This window comes from Lactuca sativa, chromosome 3, assembly GCF_002870075.4.
Source record: "Lactuca sativa cultivar Salinas chromosome 3, Lsat_Salinas_v11, whole genome shotgun sequence".
NCBI classification, from domain to species: Eukaryota; Viridiplantae; Streptophyta; class Magnoliopsida; order Asterales; family Asteraceae; genus Lactuca; species Lactuca sativa.
The window spans coordinates 295,197,348-295,219,164 of NC_056625.2; the positions used below are offsets into that span (position 1 = coordinate 295,197,348).

Here is a 21,817-nt window from a genome sequence, read left to right on the forward strand (position 1 = left end):
ATAATGTTTATCGATGACAAGATTTTTAAGTTAAAATATTATTCTATTAGTCTATATTAGAAAAAATAACATTGTTATATATCACTGGTAATGAATATAATTCAAATATGCCAACGTATTTAACTAGAACATTACCCTGTTAGAATATTCTACATATAACTTATCTTGGTTTCCTATAGATTATTGCATATATTCTTGCAAAATTATAAATTGTAAATTCAAAATATTACATAATGATATCATAATATTACATATAATATTAGAATCTTACATATTGTAAGTTAATTGTACACATTACAACATAATTTCATAATATTATATATTAACAACACAATATTGATTATTGAATGGGTAGAATATCTACAATAATATCATACCAATGATTATTAAAAAAACCTAAATTAAATTATGCGTCATTGTATTAGAATATTCAACTTATAACTTAGAAAATAATAGATCATTATTCTTTTGAAATATTCTATATACAGATTAGGAAAACATACAACGTATAACATTATTCTTTTAGAATAAAATATATTACATATATATATGTATTGTGAAACCATACAACGTATGACATTATTCTATTAGAATATTATATATGTACATATTGTTTTCATGTAATAAATCAACTTATTCAATCGAAAACCTACAACATTATTCGGAAACATACAACAAACAACATTATTATATTAGAATATTCTATATATACACAATATTTGCATGTAAATAAATTAACTTATTTAACAAAAAAACATAGAATATTATTTTATTATATTATCAACATCATACATCATAAACTACAACATTTTAATGATTTTAAACATCATACACTCTACTTATAAAATTTAGCTTGACTTATGACGTAAATTCTAAACAAGACAGAAACACCAAATTATGATAACAAACAACACATAATATTACTCTATTATAGTATTATACATATACTTACCATAACAGAAAACATGAATTATTATTCTAATAGAATATTATACGTACAATCTTTAATTTTAAACTCATCTAATATTTTAAAGATATTACTATCATTACATGACATAAACTATAACATTACATGTATTATTCTTTAACATATAACTATTGTCCAACCATAATATTTTTTTATTAAACTTTCACTAATATTGAAACCTTCAAACCATAACTATTGTTTAACAAACATACATATTGTTCAAAAAAAATATGTAACCAACATTCAAAGAGAATAATACTCCTAATAACAATTAAACTCTTGTAAATATTTTATCAAGTTAACCAACAATCCTCATTCCAATGCATCCTTTCTTTCACCATGTTCAGATGCTTTTCTCAATCACATTTTGGAAACTCCATGGATTGTTCAATTAATGCATATGTAGGTTAGAATTTAGTTTGCGTACATCATGAAATGTATAATCAATGTAATTAAATATTTATCAGAACAAAATATACATAATATACAAACTACATTCAATTAATAACAAACATAAAAAATTTGTAACATTCTAAGAATAATTAACAATACACTTTTATTCTAAATTTTTTAGCATAAAAATAATAACTTAAAAAGTCTAATGAAATCATAAACAACTTGGGTGAATATTAGAACACTTTTGTTGATTTTGAGTTTTCATAATAAATCAAAATCTATAATCATGATAGTTTTGAGTTACCTATAGAGTTAACATCAAAATGCAAATATGTTAATGATTTCACATATTCTACATAAATCAGGGTTTAAATGACAGGTTGTATATACTATATTCCATTACATTGTGACTTTTAGAGATAACTTTTCAGTAAAATATCTCAATTAGAATACATCGTGGAAGATACACAATGATTTTGAATAAAAACTATACTACAATAAGAATATAGAGATTCATAGAATATTCCATATATGAATACACTAACGCAAAATCATACAAAAAGATAAGTTCTATGATTACAATACATTAACTCAAAATCACACGCTAATATAAAACCGTGTATTATACGTTACCTATAATAACTCTAGAAGCAAAATTTGAATCCGATCGTGTACAATAAGCCATTTGCTGGAAACTAGCTTTATTTTCTTTAATTTAGGAATGGTTGATGATCCGAAACTTGATCTGATTTCTGAATCAGAATCACAAGCTTAAAAACCTAAATGTTAAGGAATCAGAAATTGTGTTAAATCAGAATGCCTAGAATATTAATGTATTAAACCTTATTTTAAGGTATGTGTACTACATTATCTAATTAATCAATAGAATAACATTATAATTAGAATATTACATACTTTAAATCAGAATATGATATAGAATTTTAGAATATATAACATTGCTTTATTATTTCGATTAAAAACTATACTATAATCAAAACTCATAGTTTTATAGAATATTTCATAGGTGGATACATTAGCTCAAAATCATACATATAGATAAATTTAATGATTATAACACACTAACACAAAATCACATGCTAAGATAAAATAGTGAAGAGATAACACTAGATTCAAAATATGAATCCAATTATGTAGAATAATCATTTGCTAGAATAATAAGCTTCAATTTCTTTTATTTAGGAATGGTTGATGACCAAAATTTGATATGGTTTCAAAATCAAAATCACAAAGGTGACAAATCCAAATGACAAGGAATAAGAAATTTTGTTAAATCAGAATGCCTAGATATTTATGTATTACACCTTATTTCAATGTATGTGAACTGCATCATCTAATTAATCAACAACATACATTAGAACTTAAAACTAATCATAATACTTAGAATATTACATATTTTAAATCAGAATATTACAAATAAATTCAGAATATACGACATTACTTCATCATTAACCAAGTACTATTACAATACTTCACAAAAAGGTTCAAAGCAAAGTTGTTTCCAATAAAACAAGAATGTATAAGATCAGATATGACACATCATTTGTGACAACTTGAAATTTCCATTTTTGCACGAACATTAACTATTCAATAGAAGCTAGTCCAGTTTCAATGAATTTCAAGCTTTTCCGAATAAGTTTGTGTACATTAGGGTTTACGTTTAAGGAGATATCAGGAGAGTGGATGCTCATAGGTTTGTGAAACTTGAGCATTTCAAAACTTCATAATGTTAGAGTCCAATTCTGGAATAAAAATGTTTTCTGCCAAAATATTTTAGGACTATAAATAGATTTCTGAACTAAATTCATTCATTATTCACATTTCCAACTAGAGAAAAACCATTTTCTCTCTCACGGATCTTCGGGTTTTCATCCCAAATCGTGAGTCCACTTCTCTAGTTGTTTTATAATGCTTGTTATATGCTTAATAACATAGATTACATGTCAAATATGTGAGATCCGGGAGTTTACCGCCCAAGAACGTTCTTGGGGAGTAAACTCCAAAATGAAGCTTAAAGGCCATCTAGTCCCATTTCCTTGTTAGGTAACTAGTTTAGGATAATATGTATGATCATTTGAGACTAGAAATCAATCAAGAACACCTAGATTTGGGTGTTTACGGCCCAAGAGTTTCTTGGACCGTAAACACCAAATTCAAGGGCTTAAATGTGCCCTAATCACTCCTAAAGGCCTTAGACATTAACTCTCAATTACTTCTAGCTAATTTGTGGACTTTAGCACATCAAAAACACCCCTTAAAGGGAGTTTACGGCCAAGGAATACTCTTGGGCCGTAAACACCAAATAAGGGCACCAAAGTGTGCCTAGGGTCCCCCTTAACCTTAAACAAATGCCTAGAAATTATCCTACTTGTGTTTGGGACTTGAAAGAATTAAAACACCCATCCCATGAGAGTTTATGGCCGTAAACTCTGAGGGATATGGTCTTTTGGCCGTAAACTCCTCAAAGGAGTATTATCTATGCCCTAAACTACCCAATGGATTAAACCACCAAGCTAGGCTTATTCTAGAAATCATTCAGCACTTTAAAACACCCATTACCACCAAGATTGGAGTTCACGGCCGTAAACTCAAGGGTTTACGACCGTAAACTCCTTGTGTGGGGTTTATTGGGTTGTAAACTCTTATACAAGGCCCTTTGGTACATTAAACCCCTTTAGCCTTGTCCCATAACAACCTAGAAGCAACCCTTAGGACCTATAACACTTATACAAAGTGTTTACATGTTCCTGAGTGTCCCAACTTATTTCATTAAGTTATTATTTGGCTAATTAGTTATATATATGCTCATTATATGATAACTAGGCTCGTGCGTGTGAACAAATCTCCGTTTGCCACCTAGCACGGTATCCGACACTTCAATCCAATCCACTCACCACAAGTGAGTTCATACCCCTTTAATTAACCTTTGAACTACTTTTAAATGTTTTAAATACTTTTATGGGGGGGGGGGGAATACAAGTTAAATGCTTATAGTTATTGCATCAATCACATGTGATTAATAACTAGAAAACCAATGATTTTATCACTGTTCAAACTGTTTATCAAACTGTTTTACAAACTCTTTTACTTATCAAATACTTTTATTTAAACTTTGGTATACTTCTTATAAACTGCATGCCCATATATGTATAGATATATAAGCAATGTTTAAAGGGCTTAGGAAGGCCATCCGCCCTATTTCCTTTTTCTGGATTTGGATGTGGTCTGGTGGGATTTCGGGTAACCATCCGAAGGTCATTTCAATATTAATTATATATCAAATGTACATATATAGACATAAAAGTACTCCTTTATTCATACTTATCAGTACATCATCAGTAAGTTACCATCAGGGTAACACAGGATCATACTACTACAATTTCTAGATCAATGAGTCAGTTCATTCATGAGTCAATACTTATTACTACGAGTACATATACAACTATACTAGACAGAGAACATATACAACTATACTAGAGGAAGAACATATACAACTATACTAGAACAGTTCATTACATTACATATACTAGAATACGTTCATTATTGTGATATGAATCGGAGCATGACTTAAATGCCATGGCCCGAGTTGTAGCCAGAGTCTCTTGAAGGGAGAGCGTGAGTTTGCGTATAGATCTATACTGGATTGACTATCCTACACCTTGCTGCTAGCTACAGCCGGACCTGCAGGTCTGCGGGTGCCAAACGTCATTCCGTTATTACGACCATTCGTATGTCGTTGTTACCAGTCGATAGTATGGTGCAATTAGTCACATGATACCTTAATATAAATACGGTTTATGGTAGTTAGTACAACAGTAGTTCCTATAATACAACACTACAGTACTACAATAATTTACCCATTACATTTATTTAGTGATTATTTCACTCAAACTTTAATGTACAAACTATATTTTGTTAAATGATAGTTACACTTGAGAAATTACACACTTTTACAACAAACGAGCATACAAACCAGTTAAGCCTTGGTAAAAGGCTACTTTAATAGAAAATATAGGTTTTTCTAAGAGATTCAAACTTTTACAAATACTTACATATATTTTACAAACTTACACTTGAGACACGTTCAAACGTTTTGATAACAAACATCGACACTGAAATACTTATGAACTCACCAGCTTAATGCTGATAAACTCTTTCAAAATAACTTATATTCTCAGGTTATCAGTAGACAGGTACCGATGCCAGCTTTTGAGAAGATGGAGCGCATTCAAGACTCATCTTATTATTTTGATTTACATTATATTTTTGGTGTCTAAAACTGTACAGAACACGCTTGTATTAAAATTATATATTTAATGCAATGGATGATGTTGTTTTCTTATTTACATTTACTGTGTTGTGATACTATACATGACGTCCTCCGCCCCAGAACGTTTCCGCCGTTCTTGGTTTTGGGGTGTGACAGATTGGTATCAGAGCATTGTTTATAGTGAATCAAGTATATCAACCCATAAAAAGATATACTAAACTATAAACCCATTAGGGATTAAAGCACTCTAACCAAGAGTCTATACTTTAAATATTAAAATATTTAATTAAGTATACTAGTCTGCATTCATACTAAAATTAGTGTCACAATGACAAGAACAAAAGTATTATGATTGTTGAATATCACAAGTGAGGTCAGGGATGTATAGTCAGTCCTGGAAATGGCATAATCTGATCAACTATGCTGGTCCTAGGAGTGATTAGCATATGCCCTAGAATGGTTGTGATGTGTTAACAAGTCTAAAAACTTACCAACAATACCACAAGAAGATCAGTAGAACTTAAAATTAAAATACTATAGGTGTATTTTGTACTACTAGTTACATGTATACTATATTCTTAAACCTCTCTTCTCGCATAAATTTAAATGGATGGATTGCATCACAGCAACCCGTACTTTCCAAATGAAGGCAATGCCGGGTGGATCGAAGAAGAGCCCGAAGATGAGCATCCAATCCCTTTGGATGATCACCTCGCAGAAAGCTTTTCTGATGGATCCGACTCCGAGCCTGAAGTCAACAACCTACCGCTAGTAGGTTGAGCCCCGAACAACAACCCCCGACCAGCTTTTCCAGGTCCTACTCCCTTGTAGGCAACCAACTTGAATCGCTGGAGTGACGAACAGGGTCAACCCTTACCATACTTTGGGGACCGAAGCTTTTACAACGTCAGTGAAGGTGGTTCTGCTGACCGAGCTCTGCCCGTCATTATCCGCATAATAGCTCGTAAGGTTGAGCAAGGTCGAGCAGCCATCGACCGGGTCATGGAGATTGATGCCAACTCAGGTGTCAACACAGTTCGCATCTGCCGTCTTGAGGAAGACATGGAACGGACCCGGAGAACCAATGAAACCCTGCAGCAACAACTGGCTGCCTCCCGAGCTGAAGTCTTGGAACTTCGAGCCCGCCAGAGGGCTCAGGAGCGACACCTTCAAGAGGTGTTTCGTCAAGTGTCAGACCTCAGGGCTCGCCCGAGGAATTCCCATCGCCGTTAAATGATGTCTAGTACATCTCTGTCTTTTGGTTAAGGAATAACCTTTAACATCTGTGCTCTAAGTAGTACTTGTCTGTAAAATATTCCTAGCTTTCAGTACTCTAATTAGGAATCTAAGAACTGTCAAACTTTTCTGTATGGTATGATGTAAGACCTACTGTTAGGTCGATTTTCCCTGAACTTATTACATCAGTAATACCAGTATTATTGAAATCTATCTAATCTGTGGGAAAAATCTGTACATTTGTGTTTTCCTACTAATATTCCTTATTGTGATCTCAAACACTCATTCAACTGTTGGGCTATGGTTAGTTAGTCCATGTGTCACTCTCACATTGCTTACAAATTGATTCTTACCATTTTTCTTATCTTTATAAACTTATAGCTGAAAGATGCCTCCTCGCAAATCTCCCAGGAATAACCCTGCACCTCCACCTCCTCCTCCGCCTCCGGTCATCGATACTGCAGCCCTGAATGCTGTCGTAGCTGCAGCAGTGGCAACTGCCATGGCTCAGTATCACTCATCTGATGCCAGTAGAGGTGGAACCCCTGTTGAATCAATTCCGGTTGAAATCCCTGTGCGCTCGAGAGAGTGCTCCTACAAGGATTTCACCAATTGCAAGCCGAAGTCTTTCCATGGCACCGGCGGAGTCATTGCCCTCTCGCAATGGTTCGAGAAGACTGAATCAGTCTTCGCAATCTGTTCATGCCCTGCTGTGAGCAAAGTCAAATATGCCGCATGCACCTTTGAGGGAAAGGCCCTGACGTGGTGGAACGGCCACGTTAAAGCTCTAACCCTCGTCGTAGCCAATGACATGGGCTGGGAAACGATGAAAGACCTCATGATTGAGGAATACTGCCCGAGGGGCGAAGTCCAGAAATTGGAGAAGGAACTTTGGAACCTGACCATGAAGGGCACCAACGTGGTTGCTTATACCGCCAGATTCAGCGAATTGGTGGCCCTCTGCCCCAATATGGTTCCCACTGAAGGGAAAAAGATCGAAAGGTACATATGGGGGCTAGTGCCTCCGTATCAGGGGAATATCCTAGCATCAAACCCCGCTACCTTCGACAGTGCCAAGCGACTGGCACAACGACTCATTGACCATGGAGTCAAAACCCCTGCAACAACAACCACCCTAACCATCCCGGAACCCTCCAAACCCGCTGACACTAAGCGGAAATTCTGGGAAGAGAAGAAGAGACAGCTAGCTGCGAAAAAGCAGCAAATTGTGGTTGTGCAAGCCGCGATAACCCCTGCTGCTGCTACTGCTCCGGTGGGACAGTATGCTGGAAGTTTGCCTAAGAGCAATAAATGAAACTTCCACCACAACGGCCCCTGCCGTGAAATGCAGTGCTCTAACTGCAACAGGAAAGGACACACAGTCCATTTCTGTAAATTCCCAGCAAAACCGATCACCCAGGTCCCCGGCTCTGGCGCGAGCCCGACCTGCTATGGATGTGGCGAAGCAGGCCACTTTAAGAGGGACTGCCCCAAAGCGAAGAATGCTGGAGGAGCAGGGAGGGTACTAGCTATAGGCCACGGGGAAGCAGTTGCTGACCCGACAGTGGTGACTGGTACGTTCCTCCTCGATAACTCCTATGCATGCATTTTGTTCGATAGTGGAGTGGAGCAAAGCTTCGTAAACCATATATTTTCCCGCATGCTTAAGCAACAACCACACACACTTAAGGAACAATTCACAGTAGAAATGGCTAATGGGAAAACTGAAAGTACGAATACCATATACTTAGGTTGTACCCTAACTCTAGATAACCATTCATTCCCCATCGACCTCATGCCGGTCTCAATAAAAAGCTTCGACATTATCATCAGCATGGATTGGTTAATTCTTCATCGCGCCGACATCATCTGCTACGAGAAAGCAGTCCGTCTAAACCTTTCATCCAACGAAACTCTTATCGTCTACGGCGACAAACCCGGTGCAAATCTCCGTATTATATCAAGTATTCAGGCACAGAAGTATCTGCGTAAAGAATACCATGCATTCCTTGCTCACGTCGTTGACATGAGCCTCGAAACGAAAGAACTAAAGAACATTCCAGTAGTGAGCGACTTCCCCGACATTTTCCCAGAGGAGCTACCTGGATTACCTCCGCAACGACAGGTCAAGTTCAGAATCGACTTAGTCCCAGGAGCTACCCCAGTAGCCAAGTCGCCCTACCGTTTAGCACCAGCTGAGATGCAGGAACTCTCTGGTCAACTTAACGAACTTCTAAGCAAGGGATTTATAAGACCAAGTTTCTCACCTTGGGGAGCACCGGTTTTGTTTGTTAAGAAGAAAGACGGATCATTCCGTATGTGTATCGACTACAGAGAACTCAACAAACTGACGGTCAAAAATCGTTACCCTCTGCCTCTCATAGACGATCTACTTGACCAACTACAAGGGGCGAACTATTTTTCCAAAATTGATCTGAGATCCGGATATCACCAGTTACGAGTACTGGAGGAGGATGTGCCGAAGACAGCCTTCCGAACTCGTTACGGACACTACGAGTTTGTGGTGATGCCATTCGGATTGACCAATGCGCCCGCAGTCTTCAGGGATCTAATGAATATAGTATGCCGACCTTACTTGGATCAATTCGTCATCATTTTCATTGACGACATCCTGATCTACTCCCGAAGTAAGGAAGAGCATGGCGATCACCTGCGACAAGTTCTAGGGACATTACGTAAGGAGAAACTTTATGCGAAGTTCTCGAAATGTGAATTTTGGATCCGAAGAGTCGAATTCTTAGGACATGTGGTAAGCGAAGAGGGAATCCACGTGGACCATCAAAAATTAAAGCCATTGAGAACTGGTCAGCACCGAAGACGCCTACTGAAATTCGTCAATTTCTAGGCCTCGCTGGCTACTACCGCAGGTTGATACAGAACTTCTCCCAAATAACGAAACCCCTTACAACCTTGACCCAGAAAGGCGTGGCCTTTGACTGGGAAGAGAAACAAGAGAGAGCGTTCCAAACGCTCAAGCGAGCCTTGTGCACCACGCCAATACTATCCCTCCCCGAAGGGATAGAAGACTTCGTAGTCTATTGCGATGCATCAAATCAAGGGCTCGGGTGTGTTCTGATGCAGCGAGGTAAGGTCATCACCTACACCTCGAGACAGTTGAAGACACACGAGGTTAACTACACGACCCAGGATCTTAAACTGGGAGCAGTGGTGTTTGCTCTGAAGATCTGGAGACATTACTTCTACGGAACGAAAAGCACTATTTTTACCGACCACAAGAGTTTACAACACATCTTCAATCAGAAGGAGCTCAACATGAGACAACGACAGTGGGTCGAGCTACTCAGTGACTACGAATGCGATATTCGTTATCATCCGGGTAAAGCCAACGTAGTAGCAGACGCCGTAAGTCAGAAGGAATATTCTGGTCGCAAAGTCAAGTCATTGTCAATAACCATCCATTCACACTTGTCTAGGCAAATTCAGGCGGCCCAACTTGAAGCCATGAAACCTGAAAATATGATGAGTGAATCCCTTAGAGGAATGGACAAAAATTTAGAAGCCAAGGGTGACGGAGCCTTATATTTCATGAACCGGATCTGGACACCAAAACACGGTGGTTTCCGAGACTTGGTCATGACCGAGGCGCACAACACTCGGTATTCCGTCCACCAAAGTTCAGATAAGATGTATCTGGATCTTAAAAAGCTATACTGGTGGCCTAATATGAAAGCAGAGATTGCTACCTTCGTAAGTAAATGCCTTACTTGCACAAAGGTTAAGGTCGAGTACCAGAAGCCCTCTGGTTTACTGCAACAACCAGAGATTCCAGAATGGAAGTGGGAGCGGATCACTATGGATTTCATAACCAAGTTGCCCAAGACAACGGGTGGACTTGATACCATATGGGTCATCGTCGATAGATTGACCAAGTCTGCACACTTCCTGCCTATCAAAGAAACTGACAAGATAGAGAAACTTACGAGAACATACATTAGGGAAATCGTACGACTACATGGTGTACCTATGTCCATTATCTCCGATAGAGATAGTAGGTTCACCTCAAGATTCTGGCAATCACTACAACATTCCCTAGGAACTGTTGGGTTTTGAGCAATCTAACACTTCCTAAGTGTGCATGCAACCCTAATAAACCTTGGATCTATGTTTTCTTCTAAAATACATGCAAATAATAACTTCTAAGGTTTCTTCCTAACTAGCATAGCATAAGGATTATGAATCATAAAAGTACTAGTAGAAATACATACCTTTTGATGATGGTTGATTGTTTGAAGTTTGAGAGCCAAGCACCAATAGTGTGAATGCCTCAAATGGAATCACAAATCACCACAAACACTTGGAAAACTTTGAGAGAGTAGTATACTTTCTTGTGGAATCGGCCACCATTAAGTCTAACACTCCTAGTGTCACTTTTCTTGCGTCATATGTTTCTTTATATAGTGTGCATGGTTAGGGTGAAACACTAATAACCCATGTCTTTTCCTTTCCAAGGATCCATGGGTTAAAAGCTCCATGGACCATCCATGGACTTCCATATTAGCTTAGCCCATTAACAAATGAGTATTAGCCCACACTATATAAAATATAATAGCCCATAATTTAATCAGTCTTCTTTTTAATCTCTAAATTAATTCATAATTAATTTAAGACTAAAACTAATTAAATAACATGACTTCATATTAATATATTATAACTTATAATATATTAATAAATCGTAAGTATACAATTCTCATATAATTATCCATAAATCGTTTGGGTGAAGTGCAACCCAAATGGACCATGTCGGGCCGGGTCAACTATGTACCAAATAAGTTATGGACTTAGACACCTTATCCAACAGACTCCCACTTGGATAAGTCTAATAACTATATTTGCGTATGTTACTTCAAGAACCAACCAGCAATCTTAGCTCTCGAAAACTCTGTTGAACTATGAAGTGCCATTTTAGATAAGTGATCATATAATCCTCTGTTCTCATGATATCAGCCGGACAAATACATGGAACAACGTCGTACTTATTGTCCAGCAGTTTGTTTCCCGATTTTTCGATTTGTTTGACAAAGAACTTAATCGAACACATCAATTTAGTTCTGACCGGCCGGTACTTAGGTCACAACAAAATCATCGAGGGGCCCAGATATCGCTTCTATTTCTAGAAGGAACAGATAAACTTCGACTCATATGCTTGTTCTACTACTTGTTGAATTGTACACAAAGGCACGTTTTATAACATCAAGTTACTGATGCGTTTATGTGCAATCAATGCACAACCAAATCATAGGTAACAACTCATATCTCTAGGTTTGAAGATTTATATGATATTACCGTCTCACGATCACTCGAGATAAATTCCATGAAGTGATACAAGTGAGCGTGGGTTTATTCCAATACTCATAACTTATGAGCACTCATGAATGTTGTAGCAACCATTGCTATGACTAAACCCATTTAGCCATCTACAAACTCGATTCATGACAGTCTTTATTCATACCTACTTCCAACATATGAACGACTGTGGAGTGTTTAAATAACTTAGTCATTCGGAAAGAATAACCTAGCTATTTTGGAAGTCAAAACATGCAAAGTGAAACACAATAATAATCGAATCCAATATGGTCTCAGAACCCTTTTGAATATAAATAGAACCACCTTTTAGTTATCACCATATTGATTACACATTATTCATTGTATAATGTTTCAAACAATCAACTTAAGACTTGAATAAAACAACAGTCATCCCATGCTCCTAGCATGTACACTTTGTTTTTCTAAACAATAGTTATGCCATACTCTAAGTATGCACACTATGTTTGTCTATGATTCTTACATTATGATGTAGATCAATTGAACATGATTCCATTGATACTCATTTCACAATCCCAAATCCTTATTGTAAATGTGAGAATCCCCGATTCCTATCATTTACCAAAAAAACTGTTAGATTTTAAACTTTTATGCAATGTTCCTCTTGTAATGATTATGCACAAAGTCACCAAAACCTTGTCACCAGTCATTACAGAGTATTCCAAAGGAGATCAACTCTATGGAAACGAAGTCTCTTATTCAAAGTACATTGCTTTGAACATCCTTCTTGCATTAAGGTTTTCTAATCTTACATAGATTGAATAACTTCCACCTATGGAGACATTTCCATAGTCCCATTTTGACAATCACTTCCGAACAAGAGTTACTTCTTTTCTGAACATGTCAACAACTTACATCATACCTCCAACTTTCCCTGAGCAACCAATCTTTGGTGAACCTCATATTGTCCTCGACAATTGCTTAATCACTTTAGTCATATCCAGTTCTAGACTTTTCCCTTCTAAATGCCCTGAGCATTTGGAAAATTTAGAAAGGATGAATATTATAGCACATGAAATCGATCTTATATCCGAAGCATATGGGACACGATTCATGATGTCTCACATAAAGACATGATACTAGACCAGTCTTTTGCTACAATATTTTTTTATTTGCCATGTTTTCAAAATTTAACTATGAAGAGGGATGTCGTAGTCATAATTGAATTTTGAGAACGCAATATATATAGAATTTCCTTAAGTCGAACCATTCAGACATAAAATTCATATATATGTCCTTGACTAAAGATGATTAAAATCTCAATCCAAGCTTCTAGAATTGAAATGAAGTATAATTTCCTCTCCCTTAATTATAGCAAAACGACTTTTTCAACCCCTGCAACTTCATGAATTTAAACTTTTGTGTTTCTATAATTAACATTGCTAGCTTGCAATACTAATCATAATTATCATGCTCCCACTAACATGATGATTATTAGCAAAACACTTATGCTCCCACTAGCTCTGACATATTTCCAGAAATCTGCTGGACTTCTGAAATTTAGATTCATACACCCTTTCTTAGATAGCTCACATGTGTGTCTAAGCAATTTCAAGAACTATGAAAAGGGATGTCGTAATCATAGTCTCAATTTCTTAGACCGTTGCCATTTCTCACAAGTCCATGTTAGTGTGCCGGTGAACCACACGCGCTCCACTAACGACTTTTGAAAATGCAAATAACACAATTGATATCTACATAAAATCTACTTAGTGAAAGCGTTTCCTCACCATCATTTTCATGAATCGGAGAGAAACCTTATGACACTTAGATTTTATAGTGTATGAGTTCCTATCCATGTGAATTTGTCAAAACCATAATCACAAGATAAGATTAGTGACAAATTCAGCCTTACATGGATTAAACTTGTTCAATGTTAGTTTCTTGTCACCTTGGTAGCACAAGGCCCACCAATGCTTCCAAGTTGAACTCTGATAACTCACATGCAAATTCAACTTATTTGAAGTAGGTACAGAAATAAGAATTATGTCAACACGATAGGTTGCAAACCTTAAGTCGTGTGCTAGTGATAAATTAAAGGTTTTACTCTTGATTAAATCTTGAAACTCTTTCGGGATCTTTAAGGCTCCTACTGTCCCCTTGATATATAAGTTTCCCCAGTCAAGAACCATTCGTTGACAAAACAAATATTCAAGGGATAGTGCGGATTCTTATCAAGACTAACACTTCACACTACAGTACTACAATAATTTACCCATTACATTTATTTAGTGATTATTTCACTCAAACTTTAATGTACAAACTATATTTTGTTAAATGATAGTTACACTTGGGAAATTACACACTTTTACAACAAACGAGCATGCAAACCAGTTACGCCTTGGTAGAAGGCTACTTTAATAGAAAATATAGGTTTTTCTGAGAGATTCAAACTTTTACAAACACTTACATACATTTTACAAACTTACACTTGAGACGTGTTCAAACGTTTTGATAACAAACATCGACACAAAAATACTTTCTTTAAATCTTTCATTATGAGATAATGTGAAATATTTTGAAATTATGTGTCATAATACAGTTTCAAACGTTTTGATAACAAACATCGACACTAAAATACTTATGAACTCATCTTATTATTTTGATTTACATTATATTTTTGGTGTCTAAAACTGTACAGAACACGCTTGTATTAAAATTATATATTTAATGCATTGGATGATGTTGTTTGCTTATTTACATTTACTGTGTTGTGATACTATACATGACGTCCTCCGCCCCAGAACGTTTCCGCCGTTCTTGGTTTTGGGGTGTGACATCATTTAACAAAAAGGATACAAACAAGTTGTTTTCGACATAATCATAACGTATAAAACTGTATTATGACACATAATTTCAAAATATTTCACATTATCTCATAATGAAAGATTTAAAGAAAGTAGTTTCTAACAAAAGAACGTCCAAAATCTAAAAAGGAAGCAAAATATGACTTATCAAATCATAATATGCATAATATCAAGTTATCTAACACAAAATTACCTAACTTTCACCGGACCATCAATTTAATTAAACAAAATAACACCTAAAATCAAATTATACTTAAACTACATGCATTCTGACTATGATTCTATTGAACCATCAATAATCTATGATGAATGTATGATTTCTAGTATTTTTCACTACTAAAACACAAATAAGAGCCTATGGTTTTTCACCAGATCCTTTCATTAATCAATTAAAATTACACCCAAAATCAAATTACATTTTAAAATGCCTGCAATCTGAATACAATTTAGTTGAACCATCGATAATTTATGATAAATATGTAATTTCTAATGTTTTTCGCAACTAAAAATTGAATAAGAAGGTAGCGTTTTTCAATCCTATGGGTTTGTCGATTCTAGGGGTTTTTTGAGTACTGATTCATTCGTTTTCTTGATGATGAGTGCATTATCTGGGGATGTTGTTGAAAAACTATGAAATAAAGATTGATGAATGAATTTGATCGAGAAGAATTTGAAGGGAGGGGGGGGGATATTAACAAACTCAAAGAAAATGAGAAGAAGTTGAAAGTGAATGGTAAGGTGATCAGATCCAATCTATTGAGTGAAAAGTACAACTCTACCCCTGTAAATTGCAATTAAGCATGTATTTCAAGATAATTACAATTTTACCACCGCCTCCCAATTTTCTGTTTTAATCTCAACCATCTTTTTTTTTTTTTCTTAATCAATGGTCATTAATTGGTCTCATTGTCTCACAAAATCATCTTGTCTCATGTGAACTGAACTATATATATATATATATATATATATATATATATATATATATATATATATATATATATATATATATATATATATATATATATATATATATATATATATATATATATATATATATATATATATATATATTCAACGGTCTAACAAGAATAATAGCCGAAATGTTTTTGGACTTAAACCGAAAAATGGTATTTGAGAGGTATCATTCCTAATGAAATATGGTAATTAAGTTATAAGTAATTTACAAATACGGTCCTATGGTAGACCATCATTCTTAAAATTGTTCCAAAAGCAAAATGATTATAACGAAAAATATGAGATTTGACTACTTATGTTTAAACCATATATAAAAAATAAAATTTAAGAAATTGAGGAATCTAACTATTATAAACGATTTTGTTGAGGACACTTGTATTTTGTTAATACAAGTGTCCATAATCTTACTCCAGTGTTTCGCAAAACTCTTCAAAATAATTTATTCCGAACAAAGTGGTTTTTTATTCATTTAAAACTGAATATTTTTTTAATAGTTAATTTATCCGGTGTTTCGGTGAACTCTCCAGAATAATCTATTTCGGACTAAATGGTTACTCTAAAAAATGGATTTTTTTTCAAAGAGTTAAATTATGTGTTAACTTACTCAATTTCCCTAAAATAATTCTTAAGTACAACACAAAAAATTAAGAAAAATAAATATTTTGGACAGACATGGAACATTACAATTCTTAAGGTCATCTTCAATGCATTGAACATAAATGAGTGCAATGGATTCTCACATGTACATTACATTCACAATACAATTTTACCTATTAAACTCTACACTCCATTAAACCCAATACAATTTAATGGATTGTCACATCATTTATATGTGTGTGTGAGGAGAGAGAGTGTGGAGTTCATTTGGGGATTGAACTCTCCATTCCATTGAATACCATGTCATTAACCCACGATGGAGATTTTGAGTTTAATGAGATTAAACTCTCCATTCAACTTCCCATTAAACAACCATTGAAGATGGCATAAGTACATCACCATTAAGAAAAACAAATATTTTGGACAGACATGGAAGAAATGTTCTTGATGACATTACGACTTTTTAAAGTTTTGCTCTATTAAATATATTGTTGAACAACTTACTTAATATTAAAAAAACAATAAAAGTGCAAATTTGATTTTCATATTAAAAGTAAATTACGTACATGCTAACACTATTTGAAAGTTCAAATTCAATTTATTTTTCATTTATTTTTAACAAAACTAATTAAAAAAAATAAAAGGTCAAACCAATTTATAAGAATACATAGTTAACAGAATTGTTGACTTGGGTGTAATATGTAATATCTACTTCATACAATATTCAATAAATTATACTATTCAACTACAATTAATAAGAGGTTAAACGTTGTGTTCAATAGATATGTAGTACAATAGTTATTTAACTATTCAATATAAAAATAAATAAATAATGAAACTATTTTTTATAAAACGATTAACAAATAAATGATTTTGTTAGTTGGTAATAACACGTTACCATCAATTAAACTGTAGTTTCTATTAATAAACTTAAAATCTATTTTCTCGATGCCGTGAGTTGATTTTGTGTTAAAACTGGCAAGTTGACATGCACAGCTTGTTTCGGAAAAAACCATCTGATTACAAGTGAATAGTTGTGGTGGACTAGTAAAGGTGCATGGTGCACCCTTTGGTTGAATGTTTAGGTTCGACTTCTATATAAACCAACCCTTTGCATGCAAATATTCTCCACAACCAAAAACACCTAATTACCTCTCTTTATTCAACAATATTTTCCTTTATGAAGATGACTAAGTTTTCATTTTTATCAACCCTATCGCTATTTTCATGTCTATTCCTTCTCGTTGTCTCTCCGGTTGCGTATGCTTACTCCAAGTCGGAGATCAGTTCATGGTGTCGCCAAACACCTCACCCACAATCGTGTGAGTATTTCTTGTCGAGTAATCAAGATTCTGCTCCAGTAAAGCAAAAACCTGATTTCCTCAAGGCGTTGTTAAAGGTCACGCTAGAACGAGCATGCAAGGCTGAGTCGCACACTCGTGAGCTTGGCACAAAATGTCGTAACAAGCTTGAAAAAGCTGCATGGGAAGATTGCCTCGAGCTTTACGAAAACACTGTCGAAAGAATCAACATGACTATTGATCCTCGGAAGCCATGTAGCCAATACGAGATGCAAACATGGCTTAGCACTGCCCTTACGAACCTCGAGACGTGTAAAGCTGGGTTCCAAGATCTAGGTGTTGGTGGCTACATGCTGCCATTGATGAACAACAATGTATCCTCTTTAATCAGCAATACGTTGGCAATGAACAAAGGAGGATCTCCACCCAATAATGTACAAAAAGGTTTCCCTACTTGGGTAAAGCCTGGTGATCGAAAGCTGTTACAATCTCCAACCCCGGCATCTCAGGCTAACATCGTGGTGGCGCAGGATGGTTCCGGCAACTATAAAACGATAGGAGAAGCCATAGCCGCCGCCGGAAAGAGGTCTGGTAGCGGGAGGTATGTGATCCACATTAAGGCAGGTACTTATAAGGAGAATATCGAAATCGGAACAAAACTGAAGAACATAATGCTACTAGGAGATGGTATTGGAAAAACCATCATCACCGGTAGCAAAAGCGTCGGCGGAGGAGCTACGACTTTCAAATCAGCAACAGTTGGTAAGCAAAATTATTGTTAAACATAAAAAACACATCGTTGAATATTACATTTAAAATTAATACTTTTACTTTATCAGCTGTCGTTGGAGATGGATTCATTGGACGAGGTATTACTGTAAGAAACACCGCCGGACCACAAAACCACCAGGCGGTGGCGCTGCGTAGTGGTTCTGATCTCTCGGTGTTCTACCAGTGTAGCTTTGAAGGCTATCAAGACACGCTATATGTCCATTCTGATCGACAGTTCTATAAAGAATGCGACATATACGGGACAGTTGATTTCATTTTTGGCAACGCTGCTGTGGTGTTTCAAAACTGCAACATTTATGCACGTAACCCTCCTAACAAGACCAATACAGTGACAGCACAAGGAAGAACCGATCCAAATCAGAACACCGGAATCTCAATCCAGAACTGTCGAGTCATGGCTGCATCGGACTTGAAAGGTGCCACAGGCTCGGTTAAGACGTATCTTGGTAGGCCATGGAAACAATATTCGAGGACAGTTTTTCTGAAAACATTTCTCGATGGTTTAGTGGACCCTGCCGGCTGGTTGCCATGGAGCGGTAGTTTTGCGCTTGATACGTTGTATTATGGGGAGTATATGAACACCGGTGGTGGGTCATCCACGGCTAAAAGGGTTAATTGGAAGGGATACCATGTCATCACTAGTGCCACAGAGGCTGCAAAGTTCACCGTCGGAAACTTCATCGCCGGTGGATCGTGGTTGCCGGCAACCAGTGTACCGTTCTCTTCTGGCCTTTAAATCACTCATTGGATATGATTAAATAGTTGAATATCTTGAATTGATTATTAATTAGATGTTTGTTAGCTAAAGAATAAAGGGTTGGTAATTCAAAAGTCCAACAATATGTCATTGTCTTAATTCGTTAAAGTTTGTATAATTTTATAGTTTGTCATTGATTCATTATGGATTTATTAAAAGAAAATTTTATGTATCTTATAAACAATAAGAGAAAGTGATGTATTTGTTAAGATATACCAATTTGATCATTTACCTTTCGATCTAAACAATGGACATACCAGATTTTGTCATGAATCTCTTATGTTGCTTTGTTTTGTTGAATTCCTAAAAGTCGGAGGGCTGGTTGTATCAAAGATAGAAACAGAAGTATATGAGGTGCATATCACGTACGAGATCGTACGAGATATCCAATGCAATCATAAAAGCCTTTAGCAGCGACATGTTGCCACTAACGCATCGCTGCAATTGCTTCATAGTTAATACTTATATAACACCATTATTGATTGTGGTCTCTAATAAACACACCGCTTAAATCCCAGATGCAAACTCCAAGCCAGTCATATCAAGCACTTCCTCTTCGTGTCTCGAGGTACGAGGCACGACCTTTAACAAAACCCTCAAGACTTCCAATTAACATATTCATTTGGGTCTGAACTACCCAACCCATATCAATTTCGCCATATGGCCTGAACAAACACAAAACTCATCCTCTCCTAAGTAGCCCAAGCCAAAAGTCCGACAAATACGGAACCACTGCCTCGAACTGTAACACCCAAAGTTTTGAAGACCATGAAAGGGAAGAAAACCCTAAGTTTAGGGGTCGACTCGGCGAGTCCAAGGAGGGACTCGGCGAGTCGGAGCGGGATCCGGGTCGAGGAGTAAGTGACCGACTCAGCGAGTCGGCCAAGGTGACTCGGCGAGTCTGGTCTGTGTGAGGAAAACCCTAATTCTGGGAGTTGTATAATATATAAAGGGTGTTATGTCCCTCCCTCAGCCCCCATATCACACCAGAGGACCTGTAAACCCTATATTTCGTGTGAGCTTCCATTATTGAGAGAAATAGCTTTGGAGGAAGGAGATTTTGGAGAGGAGACTTGAAGATCAAGAAGGTTGGTTCAAGGGAGAGGTGTGTGCTCGAGATCTACTTCAGTTTGTGTTCATCTTGGAGGTATTAAACTGCCATTTTCCCTTCATTGCATCTAGATCTATTTTGTCATGAGATTTGGGGGTTTTATGGTTGTTTGAGACCCAAATCGGGTTAGCGGCTTAGATATGTTGTTGCCACTTCAGATCTATGGTTGGGTGAATCCATTATGTCATAAAGCATCAGGAGATGAGTAGTTGGTGAAGCCCTTGTGTCATTAAACCAAACACTAATGTGTTTTGAACCTAGATCTCTTTAGTTATAAATAAAGTTTGCAACTTTACGTAGGGATTGAGCTTTGGAAGTATGGATCTATGGATTGGAGTCCATGCATGACTCAAAATCCCTCTGCATGTTGGGAGATCTGAATAGACTCGGCGAGTCCTTTTAGTGGACTCGGCGAGTACCATGAAGATGAGGAGGAACTCGACGAGTGGGATGAACAGCTCGTCGAGTCGGATGAAGATGGGCATGAACTCGACGAGTTGGATGAACAACTCGGCGAGTTGGATGAAGATTTCCTTGTGCTCGGCGAGTCTGTTCTTAGACTCGGCGAGTCAGGTCGCGGAGTCCCAAACCCTTCGAGTTAAGACTCGAGTCAGCGAGTCGAGCCAGGACTCAGTGAGTTGGACAGGACAGGAATCGGGAATCGGTAGACTCGGCGAGTCAGGGGCTGGCTCGGCGAGTAGAGTCGCGAGTGGAAGGACTCTAGACTCATGAACTTGGTGAGTCTGTAGGGTGACTCGACGAGTAGGGTTGACCTGGAAGGTTGACTTTGACCAGGACTTTGACTTTGACCTGAGTTGACATGGTTGTCTTTCGACGGTCAGTTAGACTCAGTGTTGCTTTGATATTGTTAGCTCGGGAAGCAAGTAGAGCAGGAGTTCAGGCAGTGGGCGGGTAGCGGTCAAAGGGTCTAGCAGCAGCAGTTCAGCAGTATCATGTGAGTCTCCTTACTGTTTGTATGGGTATAGGGCACCACTGCCGGCCCATTTACAATATGCATGAAAGACCAGGGGGCGGCTCCTGGCACACAGTATTTTACGTGGTATGGTAGGAAGACTCGGGGGTTAGCCCTACGCAATATGTATGAAAGACCGGGAGGTGGCTCCTGGCGCATTGTATGCTATAGATATGAAAGACCAGGAGGTGGCTTCTTGCACACTGTATGCTGTTTAGCTGAGTAGAGTAGTATGTACGGTTGTCTTTGTGAT

The 21,817-nt window shown here is 36.7% G+C and overlaps 1 protein-coding gene across 1 annotated transcript; it reads left to right on the forward strand.

The window, feature by feature from the left end:
- The first annotated feature begins 17,669 nt into the window (after window positions 1–17,669).
- Window positions 17,670–19,652, forward strand: LOC111899589 (pectinesterase 2). The gene is made up of 2 exons (XM_023895419.3): window positions 17,670–18,693; window positions 18,771–19,652. Exons 1-2 carry the CDS (start codon window positions 17,811–17,813, stop codon window positions 19,457–19,459), a joined length of 1,572 nt encoding a protein of 523 aa, XP_023751187.1. The 5' UTR covers window positions 17,670–17,810; the 3' UTR covers window positions 19,460–19,652.
- Window positions 19,653–21,817: the final 2,165 nt, after the last annotated feature.

What these genes read in the sequence shown, in the direction of transcription:
- LOC111899589 (XM_023895419.3), top strand. Translation starts at nt 17,811, where the DNA reads ATGAAGATGACTAAGTTTTCATTTTTATCAACCCTATCGCTATTTTCA. An exon ending in TTTCAAATCAGCAACAGTTG is followed by an intron (nt 18,694 to 18,770) that starts GTAAGCAAAATT and finishes TTACTTTATCAG; the next exon opens with CTGTCGTTGGAGATGGATTC.